Source organism: Hesperophylax consimilis, chromosome 19 (assembly GCF_061612785.1).
Source record: "Hesperophylax consimilis isolate HC1 chromosome 19, BYU_Hcon_1.0, whole genome shotgun sequence".
In the NCBI taxonomy this organism is placed as follows: domain Eukaryota; kingdom Metazoa; phylum Arthropoda; class Insecta; order Trichoptera; family Limnephilidae; genus Hesperophylax; species Hesperophylax consimilis.
Window position 1 is genome coordinate 14,547,010 of NC_142854.1, and position 22,941 is coordinate 14,569,950.

Below are 22,941 nucleotides of genomic sequence, written 5' to 3' on the forward strand. Positions count from 1 at the left end.
TTAGTCCACTCTCGCCAAATGCAGATTATTATTATTTTCTGTGTGACACCTCACAACAGCACCTCTGACTATGGTGCACAGACTATAATAACTATAATTTCTACCTAAAGGAAGAGATTGGTTAATGAGGGTCTTGAAGATTTACACAAAAACGATTTGAAGAAATGACCCATTCTCATAAAGACAACATCGGCTGTGAATGGGTGTCCCTTATGTCTCTCGAGTTTCACACATATGCACCGAAGGCAAAGTGTCAATGTTGCTAGCTCCTTCAAGCAGGCCGTTGAAATACCTGTAAAACAGACTCAACAAACGTACGTAAGTCTGAGCATCAGAGATGGAAATCGGTCTGTTAACATAAGGTTTTCAATCAGACAGACCGCTCTCGTTTGCACAGAATGCAAGCAATTGATATACAGGGTGTATCGGCAAGTACCCGACAAACTTTAACCAGCTATTCCTCAGCACATTTGGAGTAAAAAAAGTTATGGGCGCTTTGCTGTCCGGTAACATTTTTTTTTCCATTAAAAACAAAAAATAAATAAAAAAATCCACACTCCGTCACTGTCATTTGAATTGTTTTTCGTGTTAAACAGCTGTTATTAGCAAGTGTGTCAAAAAGTGTCCTCGCTCTTTCGTACACACTAAATAATAATAGTCAAAAATGAGACGAATGGTGCCGTGCCATTTCGTTGTGATTGTAAAAGCGCGCAAACGTAGGTACGTACGTACATTATTCAACGAAACTCGAACAAAATATTGCCAGACGGATTTTCAAACTTTGACAAAGGAGAAAACATTGGTGACATGTGGTGAAAATATGAATAATAATTTTTTTATTAAAAAAAAATGATACCGGACAGTAAAGTGCCCATAACATTTTTTACTCCAAATGTGCTAAGGAATAGCTGGATAAAGTTTGTCGGATACGTGCCGCTACACCCTGTATACTGGTATACACGGTGTCCGGAACCTCGTAGTACAAGCGGAAAACTGGTGTATCTACCGTTTTGAACTGCTGATTGCAAGACACATTAGTTTAGGTTAGGTTGGTATTCTTACCTGTCTTTCCGGGAGTGCATCTGCAGTAGAATGAGCCGACCCGGTCAATGCAAGTGGCCCCATTGAAACAGGCAGCCCCGGCGCAGTCGTCGATGTTCACGGAGCAGTCGGGGCCCGTCCAGCCGTTTACGCAGATGCAGGAGTAGCCGCCCATAGTGTTGGTGCATGTGGCGCCATTCTGGCATACCATCGGCCTAAGGGAAAGAAACAAACATAACATTAGTGATGTAATTGTTTAGTGGCCACACGTTTTAATAATCAAAATTAAAGATTCCAGGCTCTGTGCAGGCGCAATTGGAGCAGTTCGCACCGGGTGCTGACTTTCCAAGGCGCCAAGGAGCCAAGGCGGTGATAATACCTGACACCTAATACAGCACCCTAGAGGTTTTTACTAGCACCAGGCGCCCTTTGGTTCAGGGCCGGCTCTGACGCCAAAAAGTTGTAAACATTTATACATCTGCCCTGATGATGGACATTGTAATGCTGTCCGAAACGTTGGCTAAAGAAGAAGGTAGTGCAAATCACTGTAATACTTTTGGTTGTGAAATCTCAAATCAACACAATTACAGTTATGAGATATGAGCGCATTAGCAGAACGCGGCCTGCTCATTAAATATTATTAATAATCTCCTTTCTAAAGCAGTAAACCGATACATTCTTACCTCTGCTAATATAGTTGTGTCACTAATCATAAAGTAATATGGTTTGACCGTACCTGAGGGAGCATTCGTCCAGATCCGATTCGCACAGCTCCCCGGAGAAGGTGGGAGGGCATCGGCAGTGGTATTTGTTGACGCCATCAATGCAGGTGGCGCCATTCTGACACAGGTTGCCGGGGCAGTCGTCTATATTCTCGCCGCAGTCCTTGCCTTGGTAGCCTGGTAAAACAAACAAAATTATTATTTATATTATGATTGTTTTACAATCCAATTATTAACATTGACTAGGACTAAAGGTTATCGCACGCACATCAGCTCAGCATCAGATCAGAATCTCCTCTCCGTCAATGCGACGCAGGCACATCACCAGATGTGTTAGTACGGCTGGGCGACAGCTCGTTGGGCTTAAACCGTCACCTAGCACGACATAAGCACCGTGACTGCGAGTTGATCACGCACCGCATGCCATTCACTAGCTTGTCCCAAGGCGATGATTCATACAAAGAATACGGAAAGGCTTGAGGTGAGGCGATGCTGATCTGGTGCCAGGGTGATATGTGTGCGATCACCTTAAGGTTAATAATTTTACACATGCATAAAAATAACAGAAAATATATAATAATCACCCAAGATGAAGACATACAGTACTTACATATATACGCATAGATATAACAACTACTCATGCTAACTAATTAACAATCACGCCGTTTCTCCGCAGGGGTAGGCAGAGAGGACGGACAGCCAATCCACTCGGTCTTGGCACACTTCTTACCTCATTCACATTCATACATCATCTCAAACATACTCTTCTATTATTCTGACTCTTGACATGGCCCGACTCGAGTATCTGATTCACTTGATCGTGCCATGATTTCCTCGGTCGTCCCCGACTCCTGCTACCATGCATTTGCATCATATATCCTCCTAACACTCTTTTGCTCATTCACTCTACATGCCCAAACCATCTAAGCGTCCCTTTCTTAATCTTACTCATTACGCTTACATCAGCCTTGCACTCTTTGCGGATCTCCACATTTCTCACACGATCATACATGGTTTTACCACACATACGCCTCAGGGATCTCATTTCAACAGCATTCAATCTACTTTCATCCATTCTCTGCCAGCCTCACTTCCATACATCAGGGTAGGTACCAGCACTCCATTGTGGACTGCTACCTACCAATGGACAAAATCCGTGGGAACATGTTAACCGGTTTAGTTGTTGGCAGATAAATCATCTAAGTGCGTTAAAGGTCGACGATTAATTTCATTCATTCATTCATTTAAGATATACAGGGTGTATCGGCACTAACCCGACAAACTTTAACCAGCTATTCCTTAGCACATTTGGAGTAAAAAATGTTATGGGCACTTTGCTGTCCGGTAGCATTTTTTTTTCAATTAAAAACAAAAAAATTTAAAATTTCCACACTACATCACTGTCATTAGCATTGCGTTTCGTGTTCAACAGCTGTTATAAGCAAGTATGTCAAAAAGCGTATTCGCTCTTTCGCACACACTAAATAATAATAGTTAAAAATGAAACGAATGGTGCCGTGCTATTTCGTTGTGACTGTAAACGTGCGCCAATATAGGTACACACGTGCATTATTCAACGGAATTCGAATAAAATATTTGCCAGATGGGTTTTCAAACTTTGTCAAATGGTAAAACAGTGGTGACATGTGGTGAAAATATGAATAATATTTTTTTTATTAAAAAAAAACGTTACCGGACAGCAAAGTGCACATAAGATTTTTTACTCCAAATATGCTAAGGAATAGCTGGTTAAAGTTTGTCGGGTACGTGCCGATACACCCTGTATATGTATACTTTTCTATAAATCCAGCTAACCCATTGGGCGCGTTCTCCCGTGTTCTAAAATCAATTATGAAACACCCTAATATTATAGAACATCCTAAAATTAACGCTAGTAAAATTAGAAACAGTATTTATTGAAGTATTTTCAAATGTATGTACAGTGGGTGGCCAAATTATTATACTCAAACAAAAAAACGTCGCTATCTGTGAAAGTGGTGGCTATAATTAATTTATTATTGGAAAAATGTTATGATTTTTCAATTTACTGATTAGCCACTATATCTGGCAACACTTTCATCAGTGTGGCAACACATAAATGTTTTTTTTATCAAAATGGCGGCTGCTAGTATCAGTACATGTCGAAAATTTTACTGTGCTGGCTTGTGAGAAGTCTTCGAAAAAAATCTTGGCTTCAGTGTTATCGACTTATTATTCAGTAAGTGTTCGATTTTTTACATTTAGAATTATTCTAGTACTCGATCAATACATTGTGATCATGTTTTAGTTAGTTTTTGTTTTTTTTTGTTTTTTTATTGGTTGTCAACCGACCTAACCTAAAAATGTTTATTAACAGATATGGGGAAGTGTGCTGACCTCACACCAAGGAAAAAAACACAGATTTCGACAATGTTACGGCATTGTCAATATACCCAGCGTCAAATTGCTGATTTGTGTGATGTATCACAGTCCAGTGTGCGTAATATCAAGCAAAAATTGGACGCCGAAATACCGATCAAGGAGGATCGAGTCGGTAAATGCGGGCGAAAACGCATTACAACACCTCGAACTGAGCGAGAAATACGTCGCATTACACTTGAAAACCGTCGAAAGCCACGGCTCATCATAAAACAAATTCTTAATGATAATGGAGTACAAATATCAGAGCGGACTCTCAGGCGAAGATTTGTAGAAATGGGACTGAAATGTTGTCGGCCACTAAAAAAACCAAAACTCACTCCAGCCATGAAGGCCAAACGTCTGGCCTGGGCCAAGGAGCATCGACACTGGACACAGGAAGACTGGAGCAAGGTTTGAATAACCCTAATACAAGAATACACATGGTTAGAGTATCGTTTTTTACACATTTATACAAAAACAATTTCTTGCAGGTTTGTTTCTCGGACGAGTCGTCAATACAGATTCTCCAAGATAAAACTGAGTTTGTTCGGCGAAAGACGCATGAAAAATTCAATGAAGACTGCATTGTGGAACGTGTAAAGCATCCTGCTTCAGTGATGATATGGTCCGTCATCAGCAGTAAAGGGACTGGAAGGCTGTACATCGTCCAAGGAACTATGCGTCAGGATCAGTATAAGAAAGTTCTGGAGGAAAAACTGATCCCACAGGTAGCAGAATGGTTCCCTAATAGGAATTTTATATTTATGCAAGACTCTGCTCCCTGTCATAAAGCCAAATCTATCACAGAATACCTAAAAAACAAACAGATTAATACCCTGAACTGGCCTGGAAACTCGCCCGACTTGAATCCTATAGAAAATGTGTGGGCAGTCCTGAAAACTGAAATTTCAAGGGATAAAATTATAACAAACAAAAGAGAACTGATTGAGAATATCATTAGAGTATGGCACAACACTCCAAAACTCCAAGAAGTAGCCATATCATGCATTGAAAGCATGCCACGCCGCGTTCAAGCCGTCATAGAAGCTAAAGGCGGAGTAACCAAATACTGAATAATATGTATTTCTCTTTTAATAGACTATTCAACTTATCTACACATGTTTAATTTGTATTCCTAAATACACTTACTAGTATTAAAACAATATATACTAGTATATATTGTATATATTGTTTGTTATTTCATAACAAACTGACAAAATACAAATAAATAGTTTTGAGTATAATAATTTGGCCACCCACTGTATGTTAGTTATAAGTCTCTACATATGTAAATATACAGGGTGTCCGGAAACTCGTAGTACAAGCGGGAAACTGGTGAATCTACATCACATTTGGAATCGATTTTGTAGTATATATTTTTTTGATTTGAGCTTTCGTTATCGAGTAAATCGAGTTAGAAGTTGGTTTTTTTTTTTTTTTTTAATCAAATTCTTATAAATTATTACTGAAGATCAAAGTACCCAAATAATTAAAACTATTTGAAAGTGAAACAAATGAAGAAACTCGGATTTGAAGCATTATTTTGAAATCACCCTTCATTTAATCCGGTGTAATCATAAAATATTGCTGCTCTGCAGGGTTAAAACATCTGTTGTTCAACCCTAAACACCAGAAAAAACTTTAACCCTAAAATAGCTGAAAAATATTTTTTTTTGGTTTTTTTTTTTTTGTGAAAATGCTCAAATCAAAAAACTTTATGTTTATTTGGGTTCCCCATGTGGTGTAGATTCTCCAGTTTCCCGCTTGTACTACGAGTTTCCGGACACCGTGTATATATCATTAAGACAGTACTTACAGGCCTTAGTCGTAAGTCACTAGTTAGGAGCCTTAGTCATACGTCACTAGAAATAAGTCTTAAAAGTAAGTCACTAGTTATTATGAATCCTAGTAATTTACTATTTAATAAATATATTTGTACAGCGCCCTTGAGCTGATTTTTCACGAAAACGGCGCTATGCAAATTGGCCAAATATTGTTATTATTATTAAAAGAATTTTTGTTTGTTAGTTTCTCACAATATATCCCAATTTGGGATGACATAGTCTGTCTGGCTCTGGACAATTGGGAGTATCATGCGGTATTCACATTTAAAAAATTATACACCATTCAATGTAGTTTCATCTTTTGCCAGTTCCATGTCACCATAGACCATACATCACTAGCTAAAGTCATCCCCACTCTGCTGTTATTCGATGTTTTACTTCTAAAATTAATGAAGAAATGTTTCTCATAACATGTGAATGTAAACACATTTCATATCCAGATACTCTCAATATTGTTTATTTTTACATTAGGGTGACCAAAATACAAAAAAAAATATTTATAAGTATAATTTCGGTTGCGATGTGATGTGAGTATATCACATTCCAAAATTCAAAAATACGCAATTCTTATTATTTTCAGAAGATAAATAAATAATTAATTTATGCTGCCGTTCTTACAATAATTGGTGTTTATTTATTTATTTATTATTGGATAATTTGTATAGCGCCGCTTTTGTGAGATATCACCTCAGGGGCGCTTTACAGTTGATGCAGGTATTACAGAAAATATAAATATTACAAAAATAGAGTGAAGTTAAGTTAAGTAAAATGAAGTATAGGAACAGGTGACACGAAGATAGAAGAATAGAAGATTGTAATAAGTCAACATGATTGCCTTCTAAGAAGTGGATCGGGGTTCGATTATTGGCCATGGCATTTTTTTTAACATTTTAATCTATATAAATAAAAATGTAAATGTTCGTTTATAAAAATATGTGTGCTTTTAGTACCTTTTCTACCTTGGTTTTACCGCAGTATCTAATATTAGTGGGCTATCAAATTTCTAACTACAATAAGCAATCTTGCATTGAATCGACGTAATGCTCGTCAAGTGATTATATAGCCTGAAAAGTGAGTATAAAAATATTCGTATATTATTATTATGAATTTATGGTGACCCTGCAATCCCCACAATAACCGGGAACCCCAAAAAAAGCGTTCCCACACATCTGGTCGGCAGGTTCTGTCGCCAGATACGAACAATTACCAGACAATCTTTGCCACACATTACACGACGTACACGGTGTCCGGAAACTCAAGTAGCAATAAAAATAATAATAATTGGATGTTTACATAGCGCAGTTTTTAGTGAAAATCACCTCAAGGGCGCTGTACAAATATTACTTCCTAGGCTCTGTCTAATTATGTACAAACAGATACAGAAAACAAAGATGTAATAAAAACTGGAAACGACTAAAACTACAGGAAATTCGGAGTCGATTTTGAAGTATGACTTTTTTTGGATTTGAGCTTTCGTTATCCAGTAAACTTAAGTCGGAAATTTGTTTTTTTTTTGTCAAAATTAATACAACCGATCACAATGAACTCAGCTGTTTTTGTGTGTTACAATGCGTCGAAGCTTAGACCGGTTCCAATAGATTCTTAAGAGGAAGCTACAAGCCAAATTTGTGTATATTCTTGGTATTCCTTATATCGTAGGTAACAGGCATTAAAATCGCTTGACAAACGGAGTCTAAACAAGTTCGATTTCAAGCACAAAAGCGGTTTTTATTTATTTTGTAAATATGTAATTTTATAAGAAAGCAAAAAAGTTAATCAAGTGAAACTGTCACAGATAATCTTAGCTAAAATACTGTATTTTTTAAAAGTTGTTTCCTTTACGCGTTCATACATTTCTATTGAAAAGATATTTTATTTTGTAGTTTACATTTATATTTTTTATTGAGTAATTTATTTTTTTATTCGTATTCTACTCAAGCGAAACGATAGGAAAATCTTCAATTTATCTAAAGAATATTTTTTTGTTTTAATAATAACCATTGTTTTTAATTCTATGTAAAATACGGAGTTGGCTTTCATGCGAGGGCCCGGGAAGGAAGACGGGAGCGGAAAGGGAGAGAGGAACTGAGGGTCTGTGAGTCTCGGGGTGATGAAGAAGGTGATGAATGGAAAGCCCTCGCAGATTAGAACAAAGGGCCTCTGTCAGATTATAATGTGATAAACCGGCCGCTCAAGTTCAGAGGAGTAGGCACTGGTAATGGACAAGCCATTTAATTGTTTGCTCCAAAAGTGTAGTATATCCATACAAAACGTATTTCCTTATTTCCTCTCAGGATTTTGATGCCACGCGTTGCTTTGGCGCAGTCTTTCTGTGCAGATAGAGAAATAATAGCGCGTTTTGTTTTACGTCCAACAGATGGCGCAGTTTTTCAAAAAAGCATTTTGTGACATCTATATAATATAGGTATACTAAAACACACGCGTATTCGAATGCTACGTTGTGTCAAAATTTCAAAGCAATCGGTGAAGAATTTTCGGAGATTTAAGATTTTGAACAAATGAACATTTACATTTTTATTTATACAGATAGATAGATAGATATCAACCCCTGATATGTCTCTACGTTTTCCTTTTTGATAAGTTACTTCTTATAGGAGTTAGGACTTTCTAAAAATCCTTAAAATTGCCTAGTTTGAACGCTATCAACAGACGTTCAGTACACCAATTTGACAATGTATGAAAAAAAACGGAAAACATACGGACGTGGAATATTTTTTTCTAATACTGTTGGTAAAAAAAAATCTTAAAAATCGGTTCGGTATTGGAGGAGAAAACATTTAATCAGTCTGTGGTCCAGTTGTCCCTTTCGCCCAGTGACATAAACAGTTTTGTAAAATACCTGTTATTCAAATTTCTCGGCTATAATTAAAAAAAATAATAATAAATACTACCAATTTATGCCCATAACCGGAGTATTTCCCTTTGAAAAAATAAATTAGCGTTGATGAGCCGACACTGTCCGACAGTTCCCGTCTTAATGACGGGTCGTCTTTTGTCCACTGCCAATACAACACAACACAACACATGGGCCATCATCACCGCTGACATCTCTCTCCAATGATGATGATGATGATGTTGAAGATGATGTTGATGACGTGTTTATTACAGCTTTTCCCGTAAACGCAAGTCCTATGTATCCAGAGTCCCTAGCGTGAAAGCCAACATCGATAACGATAATTCATTAAGGCGATGCACTACGTCGTGTAATATTTCAATTTGAGCCGCTATCAATAACAACCCTTACGTAGATGGCAATAAGGTTTAAATTCCCGCTTAACACCATCCGCCTGTTTTGATTTATGCAAGAAAAAACATGGCCAAAAAGTGCCTTTTATTTTATTTTGTGGATGTTCGTTCAGGCATAAATATTTAATTTTTTTCGATCATTTTATAAATAACTTAATTTGCCACATTATACAATATAATCATAACCGAAAATGGGTTCGTAAGTAGGAGATTTTGAACTTTAAAGCAGTTTTCATAAGCTTTTACATTTTTTTTCTGGGCTTATAAAAAGACTTATCTAAAAAATACTCGATTATTTCAAAGGCCAAGATGTATTCTACTCGCAGTATTTAATTAAAGCATCTGAAAAATTTCTAGGTGACCAAATTTTCAAACCAAAAACGCATGATTTTGCATTACTACGTATGGCATCGCCTTAATCAAAAATATTGGTGATTAGTCGACATGATCGAACACAACAATTACACTTGACAGTTGACATCGACTAGTGTCGTTAGTAAGGGCCAGTTGTATCATAGGCTTGGAACAATTCATCAAATATCTCAGTTAAAATTCAAGCTCTGTTATTATCCAACGATAATCATAAGCTAACAACAGATCGTGGGGATGCCATAGTCTCACTGGCTCCAGACGGTTGGGAGCAGTTGGGACTCTTGTGTCTTGTGCGGAACTCACAAATAAAAACTAAGTTTCGATAGTTATTTAGAATAATCACGGGTAATGGTTAATGACCTATGGTAAAAAAAATTTAACAAAAATGCCGAAAGCAATTAATAAAGTAATTTTGGTAGAAATGTATATCATAACCCATTGATTACGTATGTAACTGATAAAACAAAACATGATAAAAATAATAGGTAAGGTTGGGTTTGGTTAAGTTAGGTAACTAGCTGGGTTAGGTTAGATTTATTTTTCTTAATCTTTCTTGTAATAATATACAGGGTGTTAGAGGACGTACTTGACTAACTATAACCAGTGATTCCTGACATTAATTGTGGTAAAAAATGTTAATGAAATTTTTTTGTCTCCGGTGACTTTTTTGATGTTATTTTATTCAACAAAAAACATCGAACATAAGTAGGTATCGGACATCTAGTAATAATAGTATTTGGCCAATTTAAATAGCGCCGTTTTCGTGAAAAACCACCTCAAGGGCGCTGTGGGGGGTTTGGCGGTTACTCAACGGTTACTGAGTGGCCAATTGTTTTAAAAAAATTAAAAACATAAAAAGTCACCGGAGATCAAAATTTCATATACATTTTTTCTCCAAATAAGTTAGGCAAATACGTCCCCTAACACCCTGTATACGTCTTAATGCTGGTAGTTCTGTATTAATAATCAGTTTAATTAATGTGGTTTTCGTAGTTTAGTTTTGGTGTAGCCGACAAGTACCGGATTACAAGAACTATTAAGCTTAGCCCCGTCGTCATTATATTTATGTTCTGTTTTATTTTACAAGCATAATAACAACGTGACATTTGTGCTTTCCTGCTGATTACAATTTGTACAAAAGCTGAAACGAAACTAGAAAAGGCGTTTAACGGGAACCTTACAAATGGCGCAGATAGGCCATTTGATGACAATGTTACATTTGAAACGCCTCAACCTAAAAGATTTACAGGCGGAGTATAATTTGCCACCAATAAATAATAACGATAGTTATTTCGCCTGTAATAGAAACATGAGGTTTGTTTGCATGAAACTGGAACTGTAAACTGGAACTAGAGAGTAGTGTCACTTCGACATCGTGAAGATGGAAATTATTACCCTCGCTGTATAATCTGTACATTTATTCAGTGGCGTGGCGATAAACTGCCAGACCCCGGGCGGCGTATTTACCTAAAAAGCCTTTAACATTTCAGTCATGGTGATGACTAATTAATAGAGTAGTTTTTGTTTGTGCAAAATCATTTACAAAGCCTATTACATTTCAGTCATGGTGACGACTATTTATAATGGAGTAGCTTTTGTTTGTGCAAAATCATTTACAAAGCCTATTACATTTCAGTCATGGTGACGACTATTTATAATAGAGTAGCTTTTGTTTGTGCAAAATCATTTACAAAGCCTATTACATTTCAGTCATGGTGACGACTATTTATAATGGAATAGCTTTTGTTTGTGCAAAATCATTTACAAAGCCTATTACATTTCAGTCATGGTGACGACTATTTATAATAGAGTAGCTTTTGTTTGTGCAAAATCATTTACAAAGCATATTTATTACATTTCAGTCATGGTGACGACTATTTATAATAGAGGAGGTTTTGTTTGTGCAAAATCATTTACAAAGCCTATTACATTTCAGTCATGGTGACGACTATTTATAATAGAGTAGCTTTTGTTTGTGCAAAATCATTTACAAAGCCTATTACATTTGAGACATGGTGATGTCTATTTATAATAGAGTAGTTTTTATTTGTACAAAATTATTTCAGTCATGGTGATGACTATTTATAATAGAGTAATTTTTGTTTGTGCAAAATCATCTACAAAGCCTATACCATTTCAGGCATGGCGACGACCATAATTTATTAGGTTTTGTTTGTGTAAAATCATTTATAAAGCCTATAAAATTTCATTCATGGTGAGGACTATAATAGATTAGCTTTTGTTTGTGCAAACCTAACCTAAAATAAAGTCGATGGACTGAAATGGTATAGGCTTTGTAAATTATTTTATTCTACATTATTATTATAGTCGTCACCGTTACTGAAATATTGAAGGTTTTGTAAAAATGCCCCCGTGCGGGCCTGAACCTAACCTGACCTAACTGACAAAAAAATAATAAAGTAATAAAAATAAAGTCTCACAACATAATCCAATTGTGGATGTCATGGTCGCTGGTTCCAGACCGTTGGGAGTAGTTGAGACTCTTCTGCGGTATTGAAATGTATTTTTTAAACTTATCTCTAGCAATAGCCCCCTACGTTTGGACGGTGGCCACGCCATTGTGCAAAATGCCTCTCCCATTCTATCTACACCACTCTATAGTTTGATATATACAACACAACAACTGCACTATCCAATACTAGTATTCTATGCGGTTCTACTATTATCTACCGGTACCGCTGTAGTAAGGCTCGTCTAATGTAGACTATACTCTATAGAGGCTGCGGTGGACTGGTGCAACGGCCATCTGACTTAACACTGGCGCCCAACCTGGGGCTAAATATTCTCAACATATTTAAATAAAACTGTAGTAAAAAGAACAATACAGGCAATCCAAATTCAGTTGGTCTTTAAAGATGGTCCTGTATGGTCGTGCCTCCCGGACGGTCTGCCAAATTATTTACACTTTACACAGAGTTTTTCGAAATTAGTTGTAGATAATTCCTCTTGTTTTTAATGTCAAGTGTGCAAAATTCCACCGGTCTCATCCACACCATCCGCCAAACACTTGTTTATACAGGTTGGGGCAAAAGTAATCACCCGATGTTTATTTTATGATAAACTTTGGTACTTCTTGTTATTCCGCGTTCTTGCGGAGTAAACCGATTCATGTCGTGTCGATTTGTATTCTGCGTTTGTTTACTTCACAAATGTCAAAACCGAATTGACATTTGGCGCCATTTTCAAAAGTTATAGCGTTTTCCAATAGGGTGGTTACTTTTGCCCCACCCTGCATAAATTAATGGCAGGTAATCTGAAAAGCTTGAAGCAGGTGGCGCTAGTGTGGTCGGCGGTCATTTACGTGTCATAACAGCTATATATTATGTGATTGAATATGGTGATTGAAGTGTGAAGGGGTTAAAAAATGAATTGAGAAATGAATACTTAGTATGAAATAATAAATAGCTGTTAATAACCTCAATTAATTTCAGATTGTATGTCCTATTAACGTATATTTTATAATAATAATATTTGGAAGATTTGTACTAAAATTCGTGACTTACGACTAAGGCCTATAACTACTGTCTTAATGACATATATTTACATGTGTAGAAACTTACAACTAACATACTTACACATAGAGTAGACAAACTATTATCAACTTATGGTTAACAGATTGCATTCACCGATCACTAATACAAATCTATATTTACAACGCATTTGACCAATGAACGTGATGATGAACAATGAACTAATATTTATTTATATCTTGTACAAGCAGGACAATACTTACTTACTTTTTGCTTAAATTAGGCTGCACTTAGGTACGAATAAAACAGATTCCATAGTCTGATGAAAACAAATCTAGTTACTATTTAGGGTCATTAAAATACTCGGAGTATTCATTGTAAGTTAGTAAGTAATGCAAAGGGTACAAATCTGTTAAGAGGAAGCTACAGGCCAAAAATGTGTATATTCTTGGTTTATCTCGTTTAACGAGTTTATCGTTTTCAAGCACAAAACTGGTTTTTATTTATTTTGTAAATAATTTTATAAGATAGCCAAAAAGTTAATCAAGTGAAACTGTCACAGATAATCTTAGCTATAATACTGTATTTTTTAAAGTTATTTCCTTTACAAGTTCATATATTTCGTTAGTTTTCCTTCATTAGTTATTATTTTTAAGAAGAAGCTACAAGCCAAAAATGTGTATATTCTTGGTATACCTTATATTGTAGGTAATAGGCATTAAAATCGCTTGACAAACGGAGTCTAGAAACGTTCGATTTCAAGCACAAAACTGGTTTTTATTTATTTTGTAAATAATTTTATAAGAAAGCAAAAAAGTTAATCAAGTGAAACTGTCACAGATAATTTTAGCTATAATACTGTATTTTTAAAAGTTGTTTCCTTTACGCGTTCATACATTTCTATTGAAAAAATATTTTTTTTTAGTAGTTTACATTTGTATTTTTTATTGAGTAATTTATTATTTTATTTGTATTCTACTCAAGCGAAACGATAGGAAAACCTTCAATTTATCTAAAGCAAATTTTTTGGTATTGATAATGTACACCAATTCGTTATAAAGATTAATCAAAATATTGATTTAGCACTAAGCTTCGCCTTAAGAATGAAGAAAATAGAGTCAAAAAGAGATGTCGGTCCATTAGTTTGGCTCCGCTGGCCTGTTGCGGTTTAGCTCGGGCCCGGTCGCACGGTGATCGTGCCACGCCCGAGGCCCCGGGCCCTAACCGAGGCTATAGCGCAGAGCTGCCATCGCGGGCATTGTTACACAAGGAGTCCCGTCCCAAGCGAGGCAGACAGCAACACAACACCAAACAGCCAACAGCCAACAGCCCGATATGCCCAGCCCGACACAACACAGCCGCCTAGCGACCAGCGATTCTTGCGATTCTTGACTTCTAAACACTATCTCCGTTACATGATTCGTTTATGACAAAAAGTCGGAGGTTGAGAGAAATTAATTGACGACATGAAGAGATCACAGAATTTGCCCTTAAAATTCTAACTTCGGATTCAATTTACTCAAAAACAAAGCCCAAATCGAACCAGTTTTACTAGTTACCGAACACCATGTACATACAAAAGTTAGTTTAGGTTACATAATTTAATTTAATTTATTATTACTTAAAGCAACAAAATAGAACATTGCTTATAGTGATGAAACAATTTAATTATTAAATATTATTTCTTTGTTTCCTTGTAATGTCTAATTTTTGGTAGGTATATTAATTACCTGGTAATGTGTATAGTGTATAAGTGTGTGTGAGTGTGTTTGTAGTGTGACTTGTGTGATAAGTGGTGATATATAGAAGTGAAGCGATATGTATGCGCCTTAGAGTAATTGAACATTTTATATTATTGACATGATGTTACTTTTAAATTTGGGCAGTGAATCTGAAAAAATGTCGTTGTTAGAATTTTAGAGTTAATTTTTGATAGTCTTTATAGAGGGATTAAGGATTAACACTTACCATCAGGACATTTGCATTCGTAAGAGAGTCCTTCCAGGCGGCGACAAGTGCCTCCATTGCTGCAAGGACTCGGCTCACACGGCACGTACTCGCTCTCGCAGTTCTTCCCAGTGTAACCCGCCTCGCACATACAACTGTGAACAACAAACAAACAAACACGGTTACAAACATCGACATATAATAACAATATATTAGCCCTCTTATAACTAATTACAATCTAAAAATAACACCGCCTTAAGTAATTTCATAATACAACTGCCCATCGAACAAATGCAAGTTAAAACAGAGCTCACAGTAATCGCTAAAATCCCAGGATGTAATATTTGTTAACATATCGGCCAATAGCGAGCCTGAAAAGCATGGCGTCACAATATAAAGAGATGAACTTAACAACCCAAATTGATGTAAAATTTCTGTTCAAGCTTTTAAAAATGTACGCGAAATTAACGAAGATAATTCATTTTGTGGCAAAAATGTTGCCGTAATTTGTTGCGTGACGTTGTTTTGCTAGAAAGAATTGTGAGATTTCTAGCAATTGTTACTTTTATCAATATACCGCCTTAAAGCTATAATAATAATAATAATTGGATAATTTGTAGAGCGCCGTTTTTGTGAAAAATCACCTCAAGGGCGCTGTACAATTTATTTCCTCTGTAAGGCTTATAAATATTTTTTAATATTCATATAGCCTTTCTTACCTAAAATATTTTTAACTCGCTGCCTCAATTTCGTGTTTGAAAAATGATCTTCATACAGCGTTATTTTTGTGAAAAATTATTCGCGTTATTACTGACGAATTTCGCAAACATTTACTACAAGAATTTACATTTAATTTTCTTATTGGATTTACATTATTCGAAATCTGTCTTATACCGAGGGACGAATCTCATTTAGGAAAGTGAATTCTGATCAACAGCTTGTACCGTAGTACCGCCAGCAAAAAAAATGCTTTTCCTTTCCTAAATACGCTCATTAAAGAACATAGATATATATTATTAAAATAAATACCAGAAAGTCCAATTATGTCCAATTATCCAATTATTTCCTAAATCCTGTATCTAATTTTCGCTAATAAACAATTAGTGAGTGTTAATTAAGGATTAATCTCAAGTGGCCTAACAGATAAGTATATTATCTGGCATAATATACATACAATGTCACTGTATATTATCTCCATTAGTTAGTAATAACATAGATCATTGTAGAAATGAAATATATTTGTACAGCGCCCTTGAGCGTATTTTGCACAAAAACTGCGTTATACAGATCATCCAAATATTATTATTATTAGGAAACCACCATTTACATGAACCAAATATTTATATAATATAACAGGTTATAGAATTCTTAGTTTGGGTTAATCAAGTAATTAATTAATGCGCTCCCTCTAACATTCGTATTTACATATCTCACTTTCGAACCATCTTTGAACGCTTACTATGGGACCTTAAATAGAAACTAATAAAAAAATAATAATAAACGGATCATGTAAAGCAAAACTTTTCATATGAGTTTTGATACAGTTTCCATATGGGGAACGGTATGAAAAAAAAACATCGTGTGAAACGTCCATAATGCAGAGAAATTTTCTAAGAAAATCTCAGTCTACAGTAATTGCTTGAGCATCCGAGTGATGCGAGTGTAGTGTAACTGGGATGCTGGGATTGGATAGAAAACGGATCTGGCGTGGCTAGTGGCAAGGCAGTTAAAGGGATAACGGCTCATTTAAAACCAGATCAAGCCAGGTAGATAATGATGCCGGAATAAGCATCCTAGACACAACAGGGGTGGTGCAGTATTTACTATACCTTTACATTTTTACATTTCATAAAAAAACTCGCAACAGCTTTAGTTACCCACTATTAATTATTATTTTTAAGAGGAAGCTACAAGCCAAAAATGTGAATATTCTTGGTTTACCTTATGTTCTAGGTAATAGGTATTAAAATCGCTTAACAGAGTCTATAAACGTTCGATTTCAAGCACAAAACTGTTTTTTATTTATTTTAAGTTAAAGTTAATTAAGGGAAACGGTCACAGATAATCTTAGTTATAATAATGTTTTTTTAAGTTGTTTCCTTTACGCGTTCATGCATTTCTATCGCAAAAATATATTTTTAGTAGTTAACATTTATATTTTATTTGAGTAATTTATTTTTTATTTGTATTCTACTCAAGGGAAACGATAGGAAAACGTTCAATTTATCTAAATCATATTTTTTGGTATTCATAATGTACACCAATTCTTTATAAAGATTGATCAAAATAGTGATTTGGCATTAAGCTTCGCCTTAAGGCGACTCAATTCATAAAATTCTAACAACATCCGTGGAGATATAAAACAAAACAAATCGGAAAAAAATGTTTGTAAGTAACGGCCTCTGTGGTCGAGGGGTAACGCTCTCCACTTCGCAACCCGAAGGTAGCGGGTTCAAATCCCGACGTGCGCAACAAAATTTTATTTGATTATTTTGGGTTATTTCACAATTTATTGATTAAAAATAATATATAGTATATTTGCTGCAAGTTCCAGAGTAGAAGATACTCTCAGTATCGCCCTGGTGTAAGACCACCATTAAGAATTGAAAAGTTGCTTGAAATGGCTTTAGCCGTGTTTGGTGACCAGATCTAATTAGCCAGGTACTAAAATAACCTTTCTTTTCCCCGTCTCCTTCCCCTCTCCACTACCTACAGCCTCACAACATACCCAATTGAGGATGACATAGTCTCACTGGCTCCAAACGATTGGAAGTCTTTTGCGGTATTCACATTCAAAAAAAATTTACCCTTCAAAGCTTTTATTTTTTATTCCTGGTTTTTAAAAAGCATCTGTAATATTTCTAGGAGACCAAATTATAAAACCAAAAAAAGTTACATTATTTTGCATTACATTGCCTTAGTAACGTCTAATTTAGTGGCATAAACGGGCCAAAGGGATTCTGAACTGTGTAAATGCGAACATATTCAAACAGAATATATATTTTGCTATATCGCCTAACACTGATATATTTCGGGCGCCCTGTATATCGAATATGTCGGAAAGCTAATATAATGTGGACCGGTATCGATATATCTGATATCTAGTCGTATTACACGTCCGTTTCGCAACGAGAGCTCCTGACGCCCGGAATATCGAATATGTCGGAAAGCTAATATAATGTGGACCGGTATCGATATATCTGATATCTAGCCGTATTACACGTCCGTTTCGCAACGAGAGCTCCTGACGCCCGGAATAGCGAATATGTCGGAAAGCTAATATAATGTGGATCCGGTATCGATATATCTGATATCTAGCCGTATTACACGTCAGTTTCGCAACGAGCGTTCCGGGCGCCCTGAATATCGAATATGTCGGAAAGCTAATATATATGTGTGGATCCGGTATCGATATATCTGATATCTAGCCGTATTACACGTCCGTTTCGCAACGAGAGCTCCTGACGCCCAGAATATCGAATATGTCGGAAAGCTAATATAATGTGGATCCGGTATAGATATATCTGATATCTAGCCGTATTACACATCAGTTTCGCAACGAGCGTTCCGGGCGCCCTGAATATCGAATATGTCGGAAAGCTAATATATATGTGTGGATCCGGTATCGATATATCTGATATCTAGCCGTATTACACGTCCGTTTCGCAACGAGAGCTCCTGACGCCCAGAATATCGAATATGTCGGAAAGCTAATATAATGTGGATCCGGTATAGATATATCTGATATCTAGCCGTATTACACATCAGTTTCGCAACGAGCGTTCCGGGCGCCCTGAATATCGGATATGTCGGGAAGTTAATATATACACGTGGATCCGATATTGATATATCTGATATCTAGCGGTATTACACGTCCATTTCGCAACGAGCGTTCCGGGTGTCGAATATCGAATATGTCGGAAAGCTAATATATATCAGGTATCGATATGTCTGATATCTAGCTGAATATATTAGGCCCAGCCTATGACACATTTTTTTTTAATTTTTAAAAGAAAGACAAACATTCCCAGGTTACGAATAACCCAACAATGTTTGAAAATCTCCTACTACCACCACAGAAAGCCGAAAATGTTGCTTGTGTTGTGATGGAGGACTTAGCCAGCCGAGGAATCGAACACGCGACGCTCGGGTGAGACCCAAGCGCTATGCCCACTCAACCACTGACATCTGTGCTGAACTAAGTGACTGCCGATGTCATCGACTGACTGAATAACCTGATCATTCCAATTTTTCCTCCACCATATGAAGAAGAAAAATTAAGTGGCTATCAACAATCTATCTTCCATCTTCTAAATTAAAATTAAATTTGAATATGCCCGAGTGCGCCACTGATCTTCTCACAGTAAAAACAATTAGAAGGATAGAAGGATAGAAGGATACGGCAATTGGCGGCACGCGATGTTCAGAATAGGGGTAAAATTAAGTCACCCTTTCCTAATGCGTGTGCTGCCCAATGCTCAACTCACGCGCGTTTTCCGCTAAATTTGTTTAGGCGAGACACGAAGTTGGGGCGTGATTCAGGCTCATTAACTCTTTCTTTTCATTTTTCGGGAAGAATTTATTTGTTTAGAACTAACTGAAGTCCCAGGCGTTGCCCGGGCTTTACACAAAGTTTTCGAAATCGGATGTGGACAGTAATTTTCCTCTTAGTATTAAAATTCTGCTTTAAGCCCCCGCATTCAGAATTTATTTAATTAACAGATTTCTCTTGAAACCTTTCCGTCTTACTTATAATAGATAAAACGGATGAATAAGAACAGGCTAGTAGAAAACGTTACACGTAATCGTACTGCGTATACCAGCCGTAATACCACAGTATTAGTGGCTGACAGATTTTTAAACTGCTCCCAACTTTAAACTAGGATTAGGGACGTATTACGGTATTAAGCGGAGATCGTGGACTTACGTGGACAAATATCGATCTAAAAAAGCAGTAATACCCATTGGCAGCACTATCAGAGGAATATTTTAAATAAGAAATATCGATTTACAAAAGTAAATACGGAACGCATTATCAAATTGGCTAAATTTAAAAACAATTCAAAGCAGACCGGGTCAATGACATCGCAAATATCATCGGAAAAAACGTGAAGTTAGCAACTAAACGCGCAATGCAAAAATGACCGTATTTTTGAGGATTGGAACAAAGTGGTGTGAGTCTAAAAAAATCTTGCATGAATATTATTATGAGTAAGTATTTTAACCCGAGCAGTATACGGCCCTTCTCACCGTATAAAGATTAGAAAAGGTACAAGCTGACATCTACCTGGCGTTACTGGGAGTTATCCTTAGGAGATAGACATACCATCGCGGACTTTTCTGTAGACCTTTTTAAGATATACATTTCGTAGTATATTATTTTGATTTATCTCATAAGGTTTAGCCAGCGTTAGCAATGTAAGCGTCCGAAAATCTTTTTTCTACGACTTGATTACAAAACATCGACATTTCTCTACTTTCTATAAATATGATATACATGTATTATATATGCAAACCTTTCGGAAGAAATTCTCTAAATGATAGTGAAAACTCTATCAAAATTCATATATACATCCAGACATACTAGCACACACTGAAAAAAATCAAAATTTACTACAACAGGAACGTACAAACAATTTATTTTTTTCATAATAAGCCATCCCTATAAATTTACGGAAAGAGTTGTGCTGTGGGCATGTCTATGTGCCTGAAGTGAGGTCAATTTTATCTAAGAGTGAAATTTCGAAACTACAGGGTTTTCCAATAAGAGGTGTTATTTTGATATTCAATCGTAAAAGATCAATGGTTTCGTTGCTTGTGGCACATAGCGCCGTCTTGTTGAAAGTAAACGTTGTCCAGATCAATACCATCCAATTCCGGCCATAAAAAATCATTAATCATCTCTCGATAGCGCAATCCATTCACCGTAACTGTTGATCCAGCCTCATTTTCGAAAAAGTAAGGTCCAATGACTCCGCCGGACACCGTCCCACGTTGAGGATAGAGAGGCTTTTCAACAATAACTCTTGGGTTTTCCGAGCCCCAGATGCGACAATTTTGCTTGTTGACGAAGCCACCGAGGTGGAAATGGGCCTCATCACTCAAGATTATTTGCATTTGATTCACTCGAGTGAATTTTAATAATTTCAATGCGTTGTTGAAGCGTGTATCGTTCCATTTTTATGAATGGCGTAGTTTCTACTTGTCAATTGTCAAAAAATGACAGCTTCAAAAGTAACATCTACCGAAATAGCGGGATATTCAAAATAACACTTCTTATTGGAAAACCCTGTATTTATTGAACAGATCATAAATTTAATTGACATGTCTAGGGCCTACGAGTCGAAAGGTCTTGTGTTAATTGGTGACATAAGTTTTTTTGTATCTACTGTAAACTGAAAATTATACTAGATTTTTTTATTTTTTTTATTTTTTATGTGACACCTCACAAGAGTGTCCCTGCCTGTACAGTGCACAGACAGGGGAACTATGTCACCACCCGGTTGGGCGGCGTTGTGAGGCGGAGTAAGGTAGGGGCTGTAGGAAGGGATTTGTTAATGCGGGCCTTGAAGAGGCTCGGATTATAGGAGGGAGGAAAAACAGATGCCGGTAGCTCGTTCCACATACGAGCCGACTTACACAAAAACGATTACATTGAAAATCTCTAGTACGAAACTGTGAAACACTTTTATACCCATTGAAATATTTTATCGTATGGCAGATTTATTAATAAAGACTGATATTATCATTATGATGTTTATGAACAAATAAAATAATAATTATATTTTCTAATAAAAAATATCGTTTACGTATGTAGTTACGGCAGTAGATTGCTTTTGTAGATAAATTAATGCAGCATTTTAATTTTTAATTTTAATTTTATTAGTCCGTTTTTGTTCATTGATTGGAAAACATTTAAATGACCTTACTATGTACATGTATTAATTAAGTGGAGATGATAAGAAGTAGGTAAGTATTCTACATAAGTATTCTACATTAAGTATTCTACATGAATACATATTTCCTAACTTTTTATTATATTTAAAAATATATATTATTACATTTTTCTCTATTCGAATAAATGAATTTATCATAGTTTGAACCCGAATATTCTGTTGAAGAAGAAGCCAAAAATATGTATATTATATTCTTGGTATACCTTATATTGTAGGTAATAGACATTAAAATCGCTTGACAAACGGAGTCTAGATACGTTCGATTTCAAGCACAAAACTGGTTTTTATTTATTTTGTAAATAATTTTATAAGAAAGCAAAAATGTTAATCAAGTGAAACTGTCAAAGATGATCTTAGCTATAATACTGTATTTTTTTAAACTTGTTTCCTTTACGCGTTCATACATTTCTATTGAAAAAAGTATTTTTTTAGTAGTTTACATTTATATTTTTTGTTGAGTAATTTATTTTTTATTTGTATTCTACTCAAGCGAATCGATAGGAAAACATTCAATTTATCTAAAGCATATTTTTTGGTATTCATAATGTACACCAATTCGTTATAAAGATTAATCAAAATAGTGATTTAGCATTAATGCAGATGATGCGGCGACCTTCCTGATGGACGGTTTAATTTAATTTAATCTAATTGTTTTTATTGTATTACCTATTTATATGACTATTTTATTTTTGATTTATATTTTAATTTTATGTTAAGGTACCTGCCTAATATTTTTATTTCTCTTTGTTTTATCGTATTTCCATTTTTATAATTTTTTACTTTATTTTATTGTTTCCCTGTTTTACTGCATTTCATGTAATATGGCAGACTGGGATTGCACTATCCTCCCAGTCCTGCTGGATTAAAACTTAAATAAAATAAATAAATAAATAAATTAAGC

General features: G+C 35.8%; 1 protein-coding gene across 2 annotated transcripts in view; it reads right to left on the reverse strand.

Annotated features, from left to right (window-relative positions):
- The window catches only part of N (neurogenic locus Notch protein), a 235,274-nt gene that overhangs the window by 41,282 nt on the left and 171,051 nt on the right, over positions 1–22,941 (reverse strand). For both annotated transcript variants that reach the window (XM_089642870.1, XM_089642869.1), the window contains exons 5-7: positions 15,106–15,239; positions 1,778–1,940; positions 1,063–1,256 (exon numbers count right to left, since the gene is read on the reverse strand). In XM_089642870.1, coding sequence (XP_089498996.1) covers positions 1,063–1,256; positions 1,778–1,940; positions 15,106–15,239 — 491 coding nt within the window. The remainder of the gene's footprint in view (positions 1–1,062; positions 1,257–1,777; positions 1,941–15,105; positions 15,240–22,941) is intronic.